The following is a 20,936-nucleotide window of genomic DNA, read 5'->3' as shown; positions in this document are numbered from 1 at the left end:
GTATCCCAAGTAATCATAAAAAGACTGTTAGGGGATAGTGAACACTCTTATTTTGCAATTTTTCCTTTTATTTTTATTCAATTTTTTTCTATAATTTGAAATTTTTTTGCCACATTTTAATTCTTTTTTTCTTTTATTTGTGTTTTTTTTTAAACTTATTTCTTTATATTTTTTTCTGCATAATTGGTCCCCAAGAGGTCACTGACTATTTGCACTATTTCCACTGTAAGTGGGGCATCCAAAGGAGATCAGCTATGTTTATGTCCAGGAGGACAGGGGCCTCGGCTCTGGGGACCGCATGCGGCCCGCGGGTTGTGCACCACTGGTTTAAAGGGATTTTCCTGAAGTAGAATACTATAGGTCATCAATATCTGATTGGTGGGGGGCCGACACCTAGCACCCTTTGTGGTCTCCTTTTCGAAGAAACTGCAGCACACCGGTGAGTGCTGCTGTCTCTTCTTAGTCCAGTGATGTCACGTTCATTGGTCACATGATCTATGTGCAGCTCATTCCCATTCAAGTGAATGGGCCTGACATGCAATACCAAGCACAGCCACTATACAATGTATAGCATGTACTTCACTTAGTGGAGCACCATGGCCTCTTCAAACAGCTAACCGGTGGCGGTGCGGTGTGTCATACCCCTATAAATTGGATATTTATGACCTATCCTGAGGAGAAAACCCCTTTAAATCATCTGTAGGAGGACCTGCAACTAAAGTTGTTGCAATACCAATTTTTTTATTCGGTTTCGATACAATAAAAAAGTATTGCGATACTCGATACCATTCGATACCACACGAAAAAATAAACAAAAAAAGCCACGTGCATTCTGCATTTAAAAAAATGGTTAATCGCGCAGTTATAAAAATTTTCTGTTCCGGCGTTCACCGCATAGATTTTTTATATATTTTAATAGTTTGGACTTTTCTGACGTGGCGATATGTAATATGTTTATTGTTTATACATTTTATATGTGAAATTGGGAAAGGGGGTGATTCATACTTAATATTTTGGTGCGTTTTTTTTTTTTTACTTTATTTTTTTATTTTTTACATTTTTTATTTAATAACTATTTCCCCCCTTAGGGGCCAGAACCTGGGATTTTTTTCATCCCTTGTCCTATTCATTCTGATAGAGCTCTATTAGGGTGAGTAGGACCTTACACTCTCCCTGCTGCTCTGTGCACACAGCATCAGGGATGTTACCATGGCAGCCAGGGCTTCAGGAGCGTCCTGGCTGTCATGGTAACCGATCGGAGCCTCAGGATTACACTGCTGGGGCTCCGATCAGAAGCTGCCACTGCCACCAATGAGGAGGGGCGGAGGGGACCCTGTGGCCACTGCCACCAATGATTTTAATACTGGGGGGTTGAGAGGGGCGGGTGCACTGTGCCACCAATGATTTTAATGGGGTGGGGGGTTGAGGGTGGGGGCGCACTGTACCACCAATGATTTTAATGGGGTGGGGGGGGGGGTTGGGGGAGCGCGCACTGCGCCACCAATGATGATTACCTCTTAATACAGGAGGCGGGTACTGGCAGCAGATCAGTAAGTGCTGGGACATCTCTGGGCGCCGCTCTGTGTAGGAAAAGTCCTATCATTGGAGGCGCAGTGCTCCCGCCCCTCCTCCGCCCCTCTCTCCGTTCATTGGTGGCAGCAGCACAGGGGGAGGGAGAGACTGCTTCCTTCTCCCCTGTGCTGCTGAGGGAACATGGCGCGCTGACAGCAGCGCTCTCATGTTCAGAGATACTAGACTGCGCAGCAGCTCAGCCCAGTATCAAAAAAATGGAAATCACGGTATCGTATCGATACCGGGACAAAAGTATTGATTGGGTATCGAAATTTCGATACCGGCAACAACCCTACCTGCAACCTCTCCTGACATGTTTCTTTTAGTAACTACCTGCATTCCCCATGAAATAACAATTCTTGAGTATCTATTCTTATGACTTTGTTGTGCATTTGTTTTTGCTTGTGTTGTGAATTTCTACCAGTTTGCAATGTGTATAGATGTGTGTTACCAGTTGGGGGATGTCCCTGCACAGTATGACAATGGCAGCACTGAGTGCGGGGCCAGACTGGGCCTACATTGCCAACTGCTTCTAATTCATGGTGACTGTACATGTATATCCAGATATAGTCCTATCAATGCTCAGAGGACACACTTTTAGCCTATGTGTTCACAACAGAAGACAACGGTTACCTTACAGTATACAACTCTATACTTTTTTGGTATACAGACATACTGAACATAGCTTCAATAAAATCTATGAAAAAAATCTAAAACTTCATTTACCCTTTATTACATAAATATTGAAAATAAAATTCCAGTGTAAGGACATGAACAGTGCTGCACCGCAGTGTATTTCACTTCTACAATTAGCTTATACTTTGATTTCAATAGAATCTGCAAAAACTTACTGTTGGCCAGACGAGGAGGGGAGAGCTTCCTAGAAATGTAAAGCATATCATTTGTTAAACCCTGCACCAAACAGAGAGAGAATGTACAAGCACTTTCCCCACTTACATCCTGTTCACAGAGACCAATATTTGCATTTGTATTTTTAGGCACAGTACTAGAGGCTTCTGAAGGAAGAATAATAAAAAATGCTCAATTTTGCAAAAACTGAAATGAACACGGCTTAAAGGGCACCCATCAGCAGCTTTGTACCTATGAAAGCGTCTGACCTATTAGGCTACTTTCACACCAGCGTTTTCAATTTCCGCTATTGAGATCCGTCATAGGGTCTTAATAGCGGAGGAAAACGCTTCAGTTTTGTCCCCATTCATTGTTAATGGGCACAAAACTTAACTGAACAAAACTGAGTCCACCAGAATGCACTCCGTTCCGTTTGGTTGCATTCCCATGACGCACACAAAAGTGCTGCAGGCAGCGTTTTGGAGTGCGTCCTGGCAAGACGGATCCATCATGACTCACAATGTAAGCCAATGGGGACGGATACGTTTTCTTCAATGGTGTTCATGACATTTTCACTGTCTGGCCCTGTCAATCAAAGTGGAGAGGATGTGGTGGTTGCAGAGAGAGCAGAGCCTCTAGGACAACACCCCCATTGCTCCTAGAAGCTCATTTGCATATAATAGAACATCATTTTCTCAGCAATATGGGCACATCTAAACATGGGACCAACACAGATGCCGCCAGCTGCTAAGTGCACGTGCAGGGGCATAGCGATAGGGGGTGCAGAGGTAGCAGTCTCTACCGGGCCCAGAAGCCTGAGGGGGCCCAAAAAGACTTGTGCCACATAAGAAGACACCAGTATTATAGAAAGTGCATGCTGGTCAGGTTACACCTCTGGATGGAGGGAAGGGGTTAGGTCATGGGGGGGTATTTCAATTTTTGCCTCTGGCAGCACGAAGCCTATGTGCTTCCCTGGCCACAGAGCACTGAGGGAAGGGGGGCCAAAGCTGAACTCTTGCACCAGGGCCCATGAGCCTTCAGCTGCCAGGTGCACATGTAACAGGTCAGCCAGTGTCATAGGTACAAATCTGCTGACAGATGCCCTTTAAAGTGTCCCTGTACTGGAAACTTTCAATGTGACATATCAAAAGTTTTGAACAGTAGGGGTCTGAGTGCTGAGACCCCCGCTTATCTCCAGTACACGCACGCCGTCTCCTTACTGCAGGAGATGGAATCAAGATCATAGACTTTCTATTGAGTCCTTCTCGCTTGTGTCTCCTGCAGTGAGGAGAGGGAGGATGATATGCAAGCGTTTCTCCCTCATTGTTATAGCGATCGGTGTGATGATATTTTCACTATGGAACCCCCTCTAACAAAAATGGATTGTTTAACCCCTTCTACACTAGGCCTGTTTTCACCTTCCTGCCCAGGCCTATTTTTGCAAATCTGACCTGTGTCACTTTATGTGGTAATAACTTTGGAATGCTTTTACTTATCTTACCGATTCTGAGACTGTTTTCTCGTGACACATTGTACTTTATGTAAGTTATACATTTAAGTCAATATTTTTTTTCCTTTATTTGGGAAAAACATCAAAATTTACTGAAAATTCTGAAAAATTTACTTTTTTAGAAATTTTCTATGTTTAAGACATATAGTAAAACCTAATAAAATAGTTATCAATCATCATTTCCCATATGTCTACTTTATGGCATCATTTTGTAAATGTAACTTTATTTTTTTAGTTTGTCAGATGGCTTTAAAATTTAGATGCAAATTTTAGATTTTCCAGAAATTTTCCAAAACCAATTTTTTTAAAGAACCAATTCAGTTATTTAGCCACTTTTAGGGGTTTACATGATATAAATGACAATAAATGACCCCATTTTAGAAACTACACTACTCAAGTTATTCAAAAGTAATTTATCAAACTTTTTTAACCCTTTGGGTGTTTCACAAGAATGACATGAAAAGGAGATGAAAAATCTAAATTTAGCTTTTTTAGGCAGATTTAGCATTTTCATATATATTTTCCTGTAACACAACAAGGGTTGACAGCCAAACAAAAGTCAATATCTAATACCCTGATTCTGCAGTTTATAGAAACACCTGATTTGTGGCCGTGAACTGCTGTATGGGCACACAGCAGGGTGCAGGGAGCAACATATGGATTTTGGAGCGCAGATTTCGCTGGAATAATTTTCCAGCGACATGTCACTATTGAAGACACCCTGATGCACCCCTACACAAAAAAAATCCCAAAAAGTGACCCCCTTCTGGAAACTACACCCCTCAAGGAATCTTTCAAGGCATGTAGTGAGCACTTAGACCCCAAAGGTGTTTCATAGAATTAGGAAACACTTGACTGTAAAAAAAGGAAAAATTATATTTTTTTCTAGCAAAAGTGATTTTAGGCCCAAATTTTTCACTTTCATAAGAGGGAACTGGAGAAAATGCACCCCCTAATTTGTTGCCCATTTTCTCGTGATTACAGCAATACCCCATATGTGCTTGTATACTGCTATATGGGCGTACCACAGGGGTCAGAAGGAAAAGAGCACAAAATGGCTTCTGGAAGGCAGATTTCTCCTGAATAATTGACAGGCACCATCTCGTAATTGAATACACCCTGATGTACCCCATGAGTGGAAACCCCCAAAAAGTGACCCCATTCTGGAAACGACACCCCTCAAGGAATATTTCAAGGTGTGTAGTTAGCACTCTGACCCATCAGACATTTCACAGAATTAGGAAACACTTGGCTGTGAAAATGAAAAATAATTTTTTTTTCCAGAAAAGGTTGCTTTACACCCACATTTTTCACTTTCACAAGAGGTAACAGGACAAAATGCACCCCACATTTTGTAACCCATTTTCCCCTAAATACGGCAACACCCCAAATGTGCTTGTAGCCTGCTGTGTGGGAGCACAGCAGGGCTCTGGAGGCAAAGTGAAAAATATGTTTTTTGCAGGCGTGAATAAACAGACATGGATTTTAGGTGCCATGTCGCATTTAAAAGATTCCTGAGGTCCCCAGAAATTAAAAACCCCAAGAAGTAACCCCATTTTGGAAATAGCACCCCTGTACCAACATTTTAAGTGGTGGAAAGGGTGTCTCACAGAAGGCAGAAAAACTTGTTTAAGGATTTCAAAGCACACCTTTGTGAAAATGAAAAATTACTAGCAGACCCCAATTTTTCACTTTCACAAGGGGTTAAAGGAGAAAATGCACCCCAGTATGTGTTCCCCATTTTCTCCCCGTTCAGGAAACACCCCATATGTGCTTGTAGCCTGCTGTATGGGCGCACAGTAGGCAAACAGCATAATATGGATTTTGCTGGCAGGCCTGAATTGGCAGACATGGATTTTAGGTGTCATGTCGCATTAAAAAAATTCTTGAGGTCCCCAGAAATTAAAAACCCCAAGAAGTGACCCCATTTTGGAAAGAGCACCCCGTACAAACATTTTAAGTGGTGGAAAGGGTACTTTTGACCTAACAGTTGTCTCACAGAAAAGAATATGTAGCGGTTGTTGGAAAGTGGATATGCAAGCAAGGTGGACTAAATCAAAGATATAAAGTGGAAATATTACAGGGAGCATAAAGGATGAAATTAATAATCCATAGATGAGTGGTAGGTTCGGAAACAATCCTTTATGCAGAGGCCAGGTTTATCAGGGCAGGTGTCGCACTGATAAATAGTGTCCTTTCGTATTCCCCTTTTGTAACAAACCCGACATCTTTTTTGGGTCTTTCCCCTCTTCGCTGTTTGTGGGACTTGACTAGGAAAATGTTGTCCTGGTACAACATGGGCACCATGCCTCCTGATGTACTCAGGCCCTCCCTTTCCTGACTTTGGAAAATTAGGGCCTTGATGACCACCTCTTGGAACTGAAGGAAAGTTCCTGTGTGGCCTGCAGCTCGATGTAAAATGTACGCATTGTACAGTGCCATCTGTACAATGTATATGGCCAGCTTTTTGTACCACACCTTAGGGCTTCAGAACTTGATCAGACAGATCAACCCCTCCAAGTGCCTGTTGTAATCAAGGATGCAGTGTGGCTTGTTGACAGTGGTACCTCACACTCAGGCAGGAGAACTGGTGTTAGTGTGAATGGTAGTTAGTACAAGGACATCCCTCTTGTCTTTGCACTTAACCGCCAGCATGTTCTCATGGTGGACACCTAATCTAGACCTTTGCTCTACCAAGGCAGGGCACCTTGGTGACACGTTCCCGGTGCAAACAAAACCTCTTTTAGAATGTTTCCTGCAGCATTCTGGGTGACACATATCTCCCATCATAAATGACTCATGTCACTGCCTCACAATATATATATCTATCTATCTAGCTGGCACTAAAAAAAATCAGCACTGATCAGCACTTGCCCATCACAGCTCGCACACAGAAAAAGTGGTGCAGAGCTGGAAACAAAAAAAAAAAAAAAAAAAAAAAAGCCAAAAAAAAAAAAGACTGGGAGGGACAGGGGATCTGAAACTGCTGCAGATGAGCCAAAGATCACTGCAGCTGTTCTAGATGTTGTTGTTCTTCTTCTTGTGAAAGCAGTGAAAAGCACTGATTTATGTGGTAGTACCACAAGTCCCAGCCGACAACCAGCAGCATAGTGGGGAATAGGTCCTCTCTGCAAGCAGTCACCAAGCTAGAATGGCTGCCTGCAGAGAGGCACCAACTGTTCTTTCAGCTGCATAGCGCTGCCATTGGCTGGAGCGTTGTTCCAGCCAATCACAGCACTGGGAGGGGACACCGGTGTCTGATGTCCCCTCCCTGACCTCGGAGGTGACATGGGCTGATGTAATCAACCCCAATCACCTCCGTCCCAGCCACCAGCAGCACCACAGATTGGCTAATTGTAGAATAGCTTTGCTCCAGCCAGTTGCAGCACTGGGAGGGGACACCTGTGCTGCTGTCCCCTCCCTGACCTAGGAGGTGACATGGGTTTATGTAATCAGCCCCTGCCACCTCAAGCCAGGCCCCCCTGCAATAACATACCATTGCCGGCGCTGCGATGGGCCGGTCTTTACTAACCGGCCAATCGCAGCGATTGGGGCTGCAGGGGGGTGGAAAAATTCCTGCTCGCCCTCAGCTAATATGGCTGCCTGCCGATAAGTGCAGCCATCTTATTCCGCGTGATGCAGCGTGGTGACCGGAGTTAACCATGACGTACTATTACGTCAAGATGCGGGAACGAACTGACTTCCATGACGTAATAGTACGTCATGTGTCGGGAAGGGGTTAAAGCAGACAGACCCTTTCATTTCCAAGTAAAACTCCAAGATAAATTTGCAAATTCAACCTATGGCCAGAGCGACTGAGCTCTACATGCCTTAACATTTCTCTTACCTGAACACAACCGGTTCATGTTTTCATCTTGGTTATATCTGAGATCTTTGATGGCCTTAAAAGTCTGACAAATGAGTAACATTGTCAACAGCAACTTGAGATTAAGCATAGAAAATATTTCACTGCCAAACGCACTGGTTGGCAATTGAAGTAATTCCAACACATATCCTCAATCAAACAGGACCTTAAATGATAGTAAATGACCTAGTATATGGATAGTAAATGACCAGCTTTGCTATGAAGCGACAGTTCAGATTTTTTTTTGTTTGCTCTTATCTGTAGCCTTAAAATTATTGTTTACCTTTAACACCATTTTAATTTTAGCTCCAACATTATGTAATGATTAAAAGGGTATTCCCATCTCGAACATTGAAGATACATTGTTAAGATATGCCATCAATGTCAGATAGGTGCAAGTCTCACCTTTGGGACCCACTCCTATCTCCAGAACGGCTTTCCCCGCAGCATGCGCGGTGTGCTCTCCATTCACTGCTGTGGGACTTCCAAAGACAACTGACATGAACGCACTTGGCTATTTTCGGGACTAGCCATAGCAGTAAACGGAGTGGCCGCGCATGCTCTCCAATTTGGGAGGACCCGTTATACAGAGAGGAGCGGGTCCTATAGATGGGACCCTCACCTATTGGACATTGATGGCATATCCTAGCAAGGCTTGAACATGGCTGCATTGAGCAGTTGAAACGTTGCACTGTGGATGCTGGGTGAATAAAACACCACTGGACTGAGTTTGGAGTGTTGTCTTTCCTTTTGCTTTTTCCATTTAAGCTGTAGATTTCCACCACAGATTTCGCCCTTTGCAATTCATAGGATGAAATCTGCATTCATAGGATGAAATCTGCAGCACGATCTGTGACAAATCTGCACAATATGTGATAACCTGTGGATTATGAAACAGGTCTTTCCAGTGTGGATGTACCGAAATACGGACTGTAACTCTAAGATACTAAAGGTCACTTACCTCACTGTCTTCTATTTCAACAGTTGAATGAATAGCTAAAATGAAGTTGTCTTCTGACTGTTCTTCGGGGTGCACATTCTGCATGGCAGCTGAAAAATATAAAAATAGGAAGAATGTCGTCTCATAGAAAGTGCCCCACATACAATGGTATGGGGAACAATCACTCAGAAATGAAGAATTAAATATGCACTTATTCTGCTGAGCTGCATCAGTGTGTTCCAGTAGATCTTACCTAGAGATACCCAATTGTACTTTTCCATTGCGGGGGTCTACAGATAATAGATGAATTGGTGGCCAGGGGACAGCATATATTATGCAGGCTGTGTATGCAAGTATTCTAATGTCAAAGTTTGATAAAAATACGTTATCAAACATGGGTACAAGCTAGAGCCACAATCTGTGTTTTGGCTGCAAAATGTCCAGAAAACCCAAAGGGGTTAAATGAGTTGCCCAGCTTTTTATCATTTTTTTTTTAATTCCCAGCCCCCCTTTCCTTTTCCACTGGATTTGTGGAGTCAAACACACTTACATGATCCTCACCACCTGGTTCCGGGTCCTTCGGTTCACGGCTCTTCGTTGCTCTCCAGTCCCAACATGTAACCTTTCAGCACAAACAGTGGTCACGGGTGACTTGCCAGATAAGTAACGTGTGGTAGCACATGCACATGACGCAGTGATGTGCCGCCAGTCATTGGCTGCAGCAGTGCATGTGACGCCCCTGTCCATGATGGAAGTTTACAAGCTGGACCGAAGTGTGGTGGACCGAAGGAGCCAGTACCAAGTGGTGGGGAGCAAGGAAGTAAGTTTGACTCCACCGGTCCAGCAGGAAGGGAGCGAGAAATTAAAAACGTATATGAAGATGAACAACCCCTTTATGGTGAATAGGTCTGTTATAAAACACTGCAGTCAAGAATATAACATTTTAGGAAGATGAAGAATGATTTTTAGAAGACATCTCACCACTATCATCATGCTGCTTCTTTATATTGTTCTTCCTGTAACATAACACATACAGTTATTATCGTAACTTCAGGATCTCAAACCTAATGAGAACTACAAGTATCACATGTGCATTTATATGTGGTTGCCATCCTCTCACCTTAACGGGGTATTCCCACCAATTCACCATAAAAAAAGTATTGCGATACTTGATACCACGTGAAAAAAAATAAAACACAAAAAAGCCGTCCTTTTTTTGGGGGTGACAAAAAAATGGAAAATCGCGTGTTTACATTTTTTTTTCTGTTACGGAGTTTACCGCATAGGAGATATTTTTAATATTATAATAGTTCGGGCTTTTTCAGAAGTGGCAGTACCTAATATGTTTATTTTTTAAATTGCTTATACACTGCCTGTCCAAAAAAAAAATCGCCACCTGGATTTAACTAAGCAAATAGTTATGAGCCTCATATTGGATAATTACTGCATGGGCGATCATCTTTCAGCTGGCAATAAGTTATTTAACCCCAACTGGTGCAATGAGTTGCTTCTCATTTCTTAAACAACCATGTCGAAAGACACATCTCGTGGTCGTGGAAAAGATGTTAGTCTGTTTGAGAAGGGTCAAATCATTGGCATGCATCAAGCAGAGAAAACATCTAAGGAGATTGCAGAAACTACTAAAATTGGGTAAGAACTGTCCAACGCATTATTAAAAACTGGAAGGATAGTGGGGACCCATCGTATTCGAGGAAGAAATGTGCCGGGAAAAAAATCCTGAATGATCGTAAATCGGCGATCACAAACGTTTGGTGAAATCAAATCGAAGAAAAACAACAGTAGAACTCAGGGCTATGTTTAATAGTGAAAGTAAGAGCATTTCCACACGCACAATGCGAAGGGAACTCAAGGGATTGGGACTGAACAGCTGTGTAGCCGTAAGAAAACCACTAATCAGTGAGGCAAATCAGAAAAAAAAGGCTTCAATTTGATAGGGAGCATAAAGATTGGACTCTAGAGCAATGGAAGAAGGTCATGTGGTCGGATGAGTCCAGATTTACCCTGTTCCAGAGTGATGGGCGCATCAGGGTAAGAAGAGAGGCAGATGAAGTGATGCACCCATCATGCCTAGTGCCTACTGTACAAGCCTGTGGGGGCAGTGCTATGATCTGGGGTTGCTGCAGTTGGTCAGGTCTATTTTTTTTTTTTTTATTGATTAGTTTTTTTATTTTATATCCAAAACATAGCGAAAAGGTTAACATACATGATATTTCACAGGTACATTGGATATACACAAATTTTATATACTTTTCCCATCACAAGTACCAATCCATTGTCCAAAAGAAAAAAAGAAAAAACCAAAAACCTATTCGAACCTGTGTCCCCCCCCCCCCCCCCCTCCACCCTCACTGTCGCTGTCTGGGGACGCATCCACGGCGGACCAGACCTTATGACCACGTCAACCAAGTTCTGTCCCATCTAGTTTTCTGACTCTTATTACAGATAGCAAGTTTCTCATATTTCCTTACTTTATCCACGAGTTGATGCCATTCTGATATTGACAAAGGGTCGTTTGATCCCCAAGACACTGATCCAGAAATCCTGTATCACAGGGCAGGCCCACACCAGATGTATAAAGTCTGCGCGTTGGGCCTGACACCTACGGCACTTATCTGAAGCGTCCTTATAGAACCGAGAGAGAGAGGTGGGCGTGTAGTATAAACGATGCAAAATCCTGAACTGAATTAACCTGTGGTTCCCAGACACACAGTTTTTCCGAACATTCCTATAAATTGGTTCCCATTTTAGTATTATGTTATTTCCAATATCTTGGCCCAATTTCGCTTCACTTTTAAACATATTTATTTTGGCCATTTCCGTTCTCCATTTGCTATATATTAGTGAGATGGAGGTACTATTTTGATATGAATTAAAACACCAATCAATAAAATCATGTGACTTATCCATAAACACCTCTTTATCTTTCGTGCACATAAATGCATGTTTGACCTGAAAATATTTATACCTATCTAATATTTTAATATCCTTGTGCCCAATTATCTCAGCTAAAGTCCTAATATCACCATTATGTATCATTTGCTCTACCCTAATTATACCCTTCCTTTCCCAAAATTCTATATCCTCCATTTATTAAATTCATTAAAGTTCACATTATACCATAGGGGAGTGAATTTAAATATGTGCGTAATTCCCATACTAGCTTTAAGTGAGTTCCAAACAAGTTGCATGGAGTGCGATATAATACATTTTTTCTCCCCGTCTCCCATATATCCAGTTTCTAGGATGCTAAATATATCATGCTGGGGTCCTCTATAATTTATAATGAGTTTGGAGAATATATAGAAAGGTGCAGAAATATACCACTGTATCTGGGAGGCTAAATAATAGCCACGTATGCAAGGGAGGGACAAACCACCATTCTCCTCTGCTATACACAGATAATTTTGTTTAATACGCACTCTTTTCCTGCCCCAGATTAGTTCATTAAACAATCTCTCCAGAGCTTTAAACTGTGCGTCTTCAATCCATATCGGACAAGGAGATAGTTGATATAATATCATTTTAATTAGAGAGATCCTATCTGCCTGTCCCAGCGTCAGCTTTTTCCACACATATATTTTGTTTTTTATTTTATCTATCAAAGGGATAATATTCAGTTTAGTATAGTCTTTCACCATGGGGCTTATCCGGACTCCCAGATATTCCAGTGAGTCTGTTAACATTAAACATCTAACATCCCTAACCTTAACTGGGAGCATTTTATTTAACGGAAGCAAAGATGATTTCTGCCAATTCACTTCATATCCAGAGAAGAGGCCGAATTCATTTATTATCTTCATCACATAGGGCAAAGCCAGATATCCATCAGGACATCATCAGCATATAAGCTAATTTTGTCCTGCAAATCCTGGGTCCCAAAATCTGCAATTTGAGTATCCTGTCTAACTCGACATGCCAGGGGCTCCAAAAAAATAGCAAATAAAAGAGGGGATAATGGACAACCCTGTCTAGTGCCCCGTTGTAATTCAAAGGGGTCCGACAGAGAGCCATTCACATTTATCCTTGCCTTGGGAGATTCATACAGCAGCTTAACCCACTGGACGAAATTAGGGCCAAAATTCATCCTATGCATTATTTCCCATAAGAAAGTCCACTCCACCCTGTCAAACGCCTTAGCGGCGTCTAAAGACAGGATGGAGCGGTCCTCTCCCTCTCCCAAGTGAATATTCATCAAAGTTCTTTGAATATTAGTCTGGGCTGAACGCTTTGGTATAAAACCTGTTTGATCAATATGTATTATCTTAGCTATGACCCTTTTAAGCCTATTAGCAAGCGCCTTGGCGCCAATTTTATAGTCAGTATGGAGTAAGGAGATGGGTCTATATGATCCCATCTCCTGTTCATTTTTCCCTTTTTTCAAAGCCAGTGTGATAATAGCTTCAGCCATTGATGTGGGGAGATGAGCCTCGTTCCAGGATACATTTAATACCTGCAGCAAGTGAGGTAGAAACACATCACTATACCGCCATCTGCACCTGGAACGGAGTTACCTCTAGTTGCTTTTAATGCCTCTTCTAACTCCATGAGTTGGAGGGGAGTCTCCAACATCAATCGGTCCTCCTGGGAGAGGGCGGGGAGATTAATCCCATCCAGGAATATCTTATGGTCAACATGCCATCCCTTTAACTCCGACCTGTATAAAGTAGCGAAATAACTGGTGAATTCTCGTTCGATATCCGCCCGTTCTATGTATATCTGTCCCTTACTCGCTCTGATGCTTTTAATTACAGTGGTAGTTTGCTGGTAGTATTTTTGATCAAAGAGGCTAATAATCTCCCTGGCTTGCCTGCCTCTCAAAACTGTTTTTGCCCTGAGAAAAAGATCTTTTGTTGACATTTATCTTGAAGATGGTGGTTATATTCCTCCCTTGCCTCAAGTAAACACTGCCGTGCATCCGCGCTGTGATCCGTAGATATTCTCCCTTGCAAGGTATATACTCGCTGTTCCAGAGCGGTCTCCTTTTTAGTGTAGGAAGCTTTGGCTTTTTGAATTCTAGCATAGAAAATGCCTCGGGTAAAGGCTTTTAGGGCGTCCCAGTCATAATGTATATGGGCAGAGCTAACATTGATATTCCAAAATTCCTCCAGCTCACTCCCCACTTCTCCCAGTTCCTGAAGTATGTTAAACCAGTGCGGGTTAAGTCTGAAGGTACGAGGCTTCCCAACAGCCTCCCCCCCTTTTATTACTAGGAGGATTGGGGAATGGTCTGAAATCGTATGTGGCTCATATTTCATACGGACAATCCTTCAAATGAAGTTAGCCGTTGTAAAGGCCAGATCTATCCTAGATAGGACAGTACAGAAGAGGCTGAAACAGGAGTACACTCTTGCATCACCATACAAGTGTTGCCAGATATCTATTAACGCCATTTCTTGACATATGTTGGTTAATGACGATGTCACTCCTGTTCCCGGCCCGCTCCGACAGCCCGAGGATATCCTGTCCAGTCCACAGTCCATAACTTCATTAAAGTCTCCTAGCAGTATAATTGGACATTCATCTCTTTGGCTTACAAAGTCAAAGAGTTGAGAAATAACGTATAGGGAGAAGGGTGGTGGGACATTAACAAACGCCAATATATATATTGTCTGGGACCATCTACAATGGAGAAACACAAACCTGCCCTCTTTATCTATCCTTTGTCCGCATAGTCAAATGTGTTTCAAGTAGACACACAATCGCCGGTAGATGTTTACTAATGACATCAAAGACAATCACTCTCTTAGTTCTGTCCGCTAAACCACGGACATTCCATACAAAAAGTCTGTCTGTCATTAAGTTATGGCTATCCTGGCTCTAAGTCATTCCTTGACGCTACGGCCTCCCCGGCCCATCCACCGTAGATGTCCCCCCAGACAACGCATTTTTTAACCCCTCCAGCGCTAGTTTACTATGCATTCTGTATTCAGAATGCTATTATTTTCCCTTATAACCATGTTATAAGGGAAAATAATAATGATCGGGTCTCCATCCCGATCGTCTCCTAGCAACCGTGCGTGAAAATCGCACCGCATCCGCACTTGCTTGCGGATGCTTGCGATTTTCACACAGTCCTATTCACTTCTATGGGGCCTGCGTTGCGTGAAAAACGCAGGATATAGAGCATGCTGCGATTTTCACGCAACGCACAAGTGATGCGTGAAAATCACCGCTCATGTGAACAGCCCCATAGAAATGAATGGGTCGGTATTCAGTGCGGGTGCAATGCGTTCAACTCACGCATCGCATCCGCGCGGAATACTCGCCCGTGTGAAAGGGGCCTTAGGGAGAGCTCCATCAGTGATTGATTTGATAGGTGCACCGCTGCCAGTATGTCAGCCAGTTTATTATCAATCAATTCCATCCTCTTTTCACCCCCCGGGTTCCCCTCCATATCATTTCCTACTTCTGCTTTGTCAGAAATAACAGGGGGTTCCTGTGGTAGTTGTGATTTCTGGGCTTGTCTTGTCTTATGCGGAGAAGATTTCTTTAAAAATCTATCTATTTTTGCTGAGGGACTACTCGGACCTGCACTTTTAGGTGATGAATACCCTGTAGATCTCCAATTAACAGATTTCGGGGGCATTTTCTCTTAAAAAAAAAAAACTGATGTCAATCCCTGATCACGGTTTTCCACCTCCTCCTCCAGGCCGGACATAGGGGAAGGCCGGTGCTGTTATAGATACTGGAAACAGAGTTAATTGTTAACAGAAAAAGCAGTTGGATCAGCATAAAAAGCCAATACTATCACTCCTATGCCCCCTTAATATCAAATACTCAATACATATAAGAGGCATTCCCATATTACAATCCCTGTAAAAAGAAATATAGCTTTCAGGGTGAATTCACAACCAAAAAATAAGATTTAAAAGGTTAATGTTCTAATGTCCAGATCGAGAGATATTTTCAACTCTCGCCGCTCCACGTGTTGAGGTTCCGATAACAAGAGGCCAGAGATATGGGTTCATACATTCAGGGGGGTTAGAAAGTCACATCTAATTAGAATATTTCATTGACGGGATTAGTAGGTGAAACCTTGAGAGTCTAATGACCAAATATAAGAATATTGCACAAAATATACTGCATACGTTATAACAAAAGGCTTCTTACACCCTTTCTAACTCCACGGATGCCAGTTCCATTAGTTATTAGCAAGATTAGTAAATGCCAGGAGCAGGTGAGAGTTACGGGGTTATTACGCCAGTATCCAAGTCCTCAACTCTTGTTTTACTCACGGTACTCCAAATACGGGGAGGTGGATCCGTCTGGCCTGTTCAACTTCTGTGGGTTTCCATCCAGGGCTGAGCCTGCTCCGATAAATTTAATTAGGAGCGGCTATGTCTGAAGATAGATGTTGAGTTGGTTACATCACGGGGAAGACTACCCTTAGTTAGCCAACGTTCCAGATAGTCCCTTAGTCACCCCTTAAAAAGAAGACCCCTGTCGCCTCAGCTCAGTCCCACCAGAGCCTAATACAGGTACAAACCACGCTGCTAATGGACCACCCCAGTATCTCCACCCGTATAAGTGGGGAAAGCCTCCGCACAGCAGACTAAATGAGCTGCAACCTTATATGTCCAGCAATGTGTCCATCCAGCACCGCTGATCCCACAGTGCACCAGCTCTCCTCCATTAACACTCCAGAGGCCGTACTCCACAGGCCGCAGCGGGCAGAGACAGGCAACAAGCTACATACCCAGGCAGACTCTCGCGATACCACGAACAAACCCTGCCCGGGACTAAATACTTTTCACCGGAGCTGATCCGGGACCTCCAACACTCACAGCCCACTCCCCTCAGCTTACAACCATGTGTTGGCACCAGCAGCAGTAAGTAACGGCGAACCGTAGCAGCAGGCAGCGGCAGCAGGCAGATAGGCGCACCTCCAAGCGGTCAGGGACAGGCGAGACTTGGAGCTGGAGTCATGCTGGATCCTTGCGGGGAGGCGAGGTAATAGGCAGACAGGACCAAGCCGGCTAGGCAGAGTATGGGGGGCGGGGGAGAGTACTGCACGTCTACGACATCACGTCATGCCGTCGGCCGGTCAGGTCTAGGTTCAGCAACAGTCTGTGCTCCAAGAATGAGGTCAGCTGACTACCTGAACATACTGAATGACCAGGTTATTCCATCAATGGATTTGTTCTTCCCTGATGGCACGGGCATATTCCATGATGACAATGCCAGGATTCATCGGGCTCAAATTGTGAAAGAGTGGTTCAGGGAGCATGAGACATCATTGTCACACATGGATTGGCCACCACAGAGTGCAGACCTTAACCCCATTGAGAATCTTTGGGATGTGCTGGAGAAGGCTTTGTGCAGCAGTCAGACTCTACCATCATCAATGCAAGATTTTGGTGAAAAATTAATGCAACACTGGATGGAAATAAATCTTGTAACATTGCAGAAGCTTATCGAAACAATGCCACAGCAAATGCGTGCCGTAATCAAAGCGAAAGGCGTGTGTTACCTTTTTTTTTTGGTGGCGACTTTTTTTTTTGACAGGCAGTGTAAATTTGATATGTAAAATTGGGAAAGTGGGTGATTTAAACGTAATATTTTGGTGTTTTTTTTAAACTGTTTTTTTTTTACTTTTTATTTAATAACTATTAGCCCCCTAAGGGGGCTAGAACCCTTGTCCTATTCACCCTAATAGAGCTCTATTAGGGTGAATAGGACTTTACACTCTCCCTGCTGCCCTGGGCTTTGTGCACGCAGCCTATCCTGTGGATAGTGGTTAACTTCAAACAACCGGAATACCTCTTAAAGCCGAATGCACACGGCCGTGTTTCACAGCCGTGAGCGGTCCGTGGTAACACGGCCTGGATTCCTGCTGAGAGTGTATTACTGTAGTGCAGCGGCGGCATGAAGCGCACGGCGTCATAGCAACCAATGACGCCGTGCGCTCCTGCCCTCAGCAGTAATCCAGGCCGTGTTACCACGGACCGCTCATGGCCGTGAATCACGGCCGTGTGCATTCGGCTTAACAAACAAGTACAAATTGAAGATATACAGAAACAATCCCAAATTTCATTAGTCTCCTTTTTTTCAAAAGTCAATAGATGCCTTTTGTGGTAAATGGTGAATGAGAAACTACCACATGTTTATAGATATACGAGAAAAATCTCATTGTATATGGTCATGCTGGATCTTACACATACTACCATCCAATCTAACCTCAAACATTGCTCGGTGACTCATAACTTCCCCCAGTCTTGCCTTGTCTGATGGAACAACCCCTACTATATATCGTTCTATTTTTTTTCTACAGCACTTTTCTGACCTTCTCAGGTCTCTATTCTTAATGAATTCAAGCTCTGAAACCCATGTTAAGACTTGAACAAACTCATCCTATTAATGCCATGTTGAGTTAAAGGGGTTATCCGAGACTAAAAAATCCCCCCCCCCCCCCATATGCCGGGCCCCTCACACTGATTCTACTTACCTGTCTGCCCGCACCGCTCCTGGTGTCCGCAACGCTGCTGCTTCTCCCTGTACACGGCTGAAAACGTCCAGTGCCGGGGGAAGGGGGGGAGCAGCCAATGGTAGACGGTGATGGGGATGAGCCTCCCTAGCATCGCGCCTCGTCCCCGTCTGCCATTGGCTGCTCCCCTGCCACACCGGAAGTTTTCATCCGCGCATACGGAGAAGCAGCAGTGGCGGTATGGGGACCAGGAGCGGCACAGAGAGTGGGGAGCCAGGTAAGTAGAATCAGTGTGAGGGGCCCAACATTTTTAAGTCTCGGATAAACCTTTTAAGGATTTAATCGCTCCCAGCTACTAAAGGAAACATCTGCTTCCATGCTTATTTTCAGTGTTGTCCCATTCCTATTTGAGCTGTAATGTTTTGTTTTTTAATTTTCAATAACATTTGAACTTTGAAAAAAACTAAAATGTGATTGTGAACCCCCCCCCCCCCCCCCCCGAAAAAAAACTGTCGTTGTGGACAGGACAACCCTAAGGCTTAATGCACACGGCCGTTGTTTTGGTCCGCATCCGAGCCGCCGTTTTGACGGCTCGGATGCAGACCCATTCACTTCAATGGGGCCGCAAAAGATGTGGACAGCACTCCGTGTGCTGTCCGCTTCCGTTGCTCCATTCTGTGGCCCCGCAAAAAAAAATATAACATGTCCTATTCTTGTCTGCGCTTTGCAGACAAGAATAGGCAGTTATATGTAAAGGCTGTCCGTGCTGTTCCTCAAATTGAAGAACGCGCACAGACACCATCTGTGTTTTGCGGATCCGCGATTTGCAGACCGCAAAACACACCACAGTCGTGTGCATGCGGCCTAAAGGCAAGTGGTCAGCAGAGCAAATTCAGATTATTCTTTTTAATGATTAATTTTATGCATGCAAATCTGATGTTTTTTAAGATACAAACCATTTTCAGTAAGATGTCAAAATATTTTTTTATGTATGTCACATGGTGTGAACTTCGACACAAGGCAGTGGGAAAGCATTCCCTAATATTCAATTAGGACATTTTTCCTCTATTCCTTGTGACGCTATCTGATTTTTTTAAATGTTTTTGGAGATTCCAAATATGATGTGGCTGAAGCATGAGATTTAGGATCTTTACTTATAGTTGCCTTTATCTCTTTAGTGTGTCATTGAATTTATATGACAAATAGATAGGCCCTAATTTATCACAAACCGGTGGCGTATGCCGGGCTATGATAACCAGGCACGCTGCGTACGCCTCATCATAAATTAGGCGCAGCATCTGGCAGTCTGAGATCTGTGCCAGCAACTATGCCTGCCCGTCCCCTTCCCTTTTGAAGAAAGTAGTGAGGCCAGTGGAGTAACCGCTCTTGTGTCAAAAGCGGTGCAATGTAATGATAAATTAGGCTCAAAGTTTCTTAGAATCTGGTCATGCCACATTTGAGTCTTATGTCCCAATTATATTTTAGGAGAGTTGCTCCATGTATACCTCAGATGGAAGGCTCCAACATATGGCACGATATACGCATACAGTGGCATATGTCCCCCATAGGCTACCATATTAAAATATACGTATACCGAGCAGTATGTGTTTTATACTAAATGTCTTTATAAAACATCAAAAAATACCAGCCCAATGGATGCCAAAAGCACACTCATGGCCCTAAGGATACTTTTGAGATATATGGCAGGAGTTTTCCCTGAGTATATAACAAATGTATTGTTGGAGTGATGTGAACAAAGGCTTACAACTTTTGGTATGAATTATAATTACTGTCACATTTTTTTACATAGTTAGGCCTCATGCACACGACCGTTGTGTGCATCCGTGGCCGTTGTGCCGTTTTCCGTTTTTTTCGCGGACCCATTGACTTTCAATGGGTCCGTGGAAAAATCGCATCCGTGATCCGTGTTTCCTGTCAGTCAAAAAAATATGACCTGTCCTATTTTTTTGACGGACAACGGTTCACAGACCCATTCAAGTCAATGGGTCCGTGAAAGAACACGGATGCACACAAGATTGGCATCCGCGTCCGTGGCCATAGGTTACTTTCATACAGACGGATCCGAAGATCCGTCTGCATAAAAGCTTTTTCAGAGATGAGTTTTCACTTCGTGAAAACTCATATCCGACAGTATATTCTAACACAGAGGCGTTCCCATAGTGATGGGGACGCTTCTAGTTAGAATATACTACGAACTGTGTACATGAATGCCCCCTGCTGCCTGGCAGCACCCGATCTCTTACAGGGGGCCGTGATCCGCACAATTAACCCCTCAGGTGCTGCACCTGAGGGGTTAATTGTGCATATCATAGCTCCCTATAAGAGATCAGGGGCTGCCAGGCAGCAGGGGGCAGACCCCTCTCCCTCCCCAGTTTGAATATCATTGGTGGCCAGTGTGCGGCCCCCCCTCCCTCTTTTGTAATATCATTGGTGGCCAGTGTGCTGCCTCCGTCGCCCCCCCCCTCCCTCCCTTTATTGTAATATCATTGGTGGCCAGCGTGCGCCCCCCCCCCTCTATTGTAATATCATTGGTGGCCAGTGTGCGGCTTTCGTCGGCCCCCCCTCTATTGTATTAATATCATTGGTGGCCAGTGTGCGGCCTCCCCTCTTCCCCCCCCCCCCCCCGATCATTGGTGGCAGCGGAGAGTTCCGATCGGAGTCCCAGTTTAATCGCTGGGGCTCCGATCGGTAACCATGGCAACCAGGACGCTACTGCAAGCCTGGTTGCCATGGT

At 43.8% G+C, this 20,936-nt stretch overlaps 1 protein-coding gene across 3 annotated transcripts in view; it reads right to left on the bottom strand.

Moving 5' to 3' along the window:
• Window positions 1–20,936, bottom strand: part of LOC120996234 — a 142,310-nt gene that overhangs the window by 66,087 nt on the left and 55,287 nt on the right. For all 3 annotated transcript variants that reach the window (XM_040426019.1, XM_040426021.1, XM_040426022.1), the window contains exons 7-9: window positions 9,718–9,752; window positions 8,758–8,846; window positions 2,424–2,452 (exon numbers count right to left, since the gene is read on the bottom strand). In XM_040426019.1, coding sequence (XP_040281953.1) covers window positions 2,424–2,452; window positions 8,758–8,846; window positions 9,718–9,752 — 153 coding nt within the window. The remainder of the gene's footprint in view (window positions 1–2,423; window positions 2,453–8,757; window positions 8,847–9,717; window positions 9,753–20,936) is intronic.

Source organism: Bufo bufo, chromosome 3, assembly GCF_905171765.1.
Source record: "Bufo bufo chromosome 3, aBufBuf1.1, whole genome shotgun sequence".
Classification (NCBI taxonomy): domain Eukaryota; kingdom Metazoa; phylum Chordata; class Amphibia; order Anura; family Bufonidae; genus Bufo; species Bufo bufo.
This window is presented reverse-complemented; position numbering and strand designations above follow the sequence as displayed.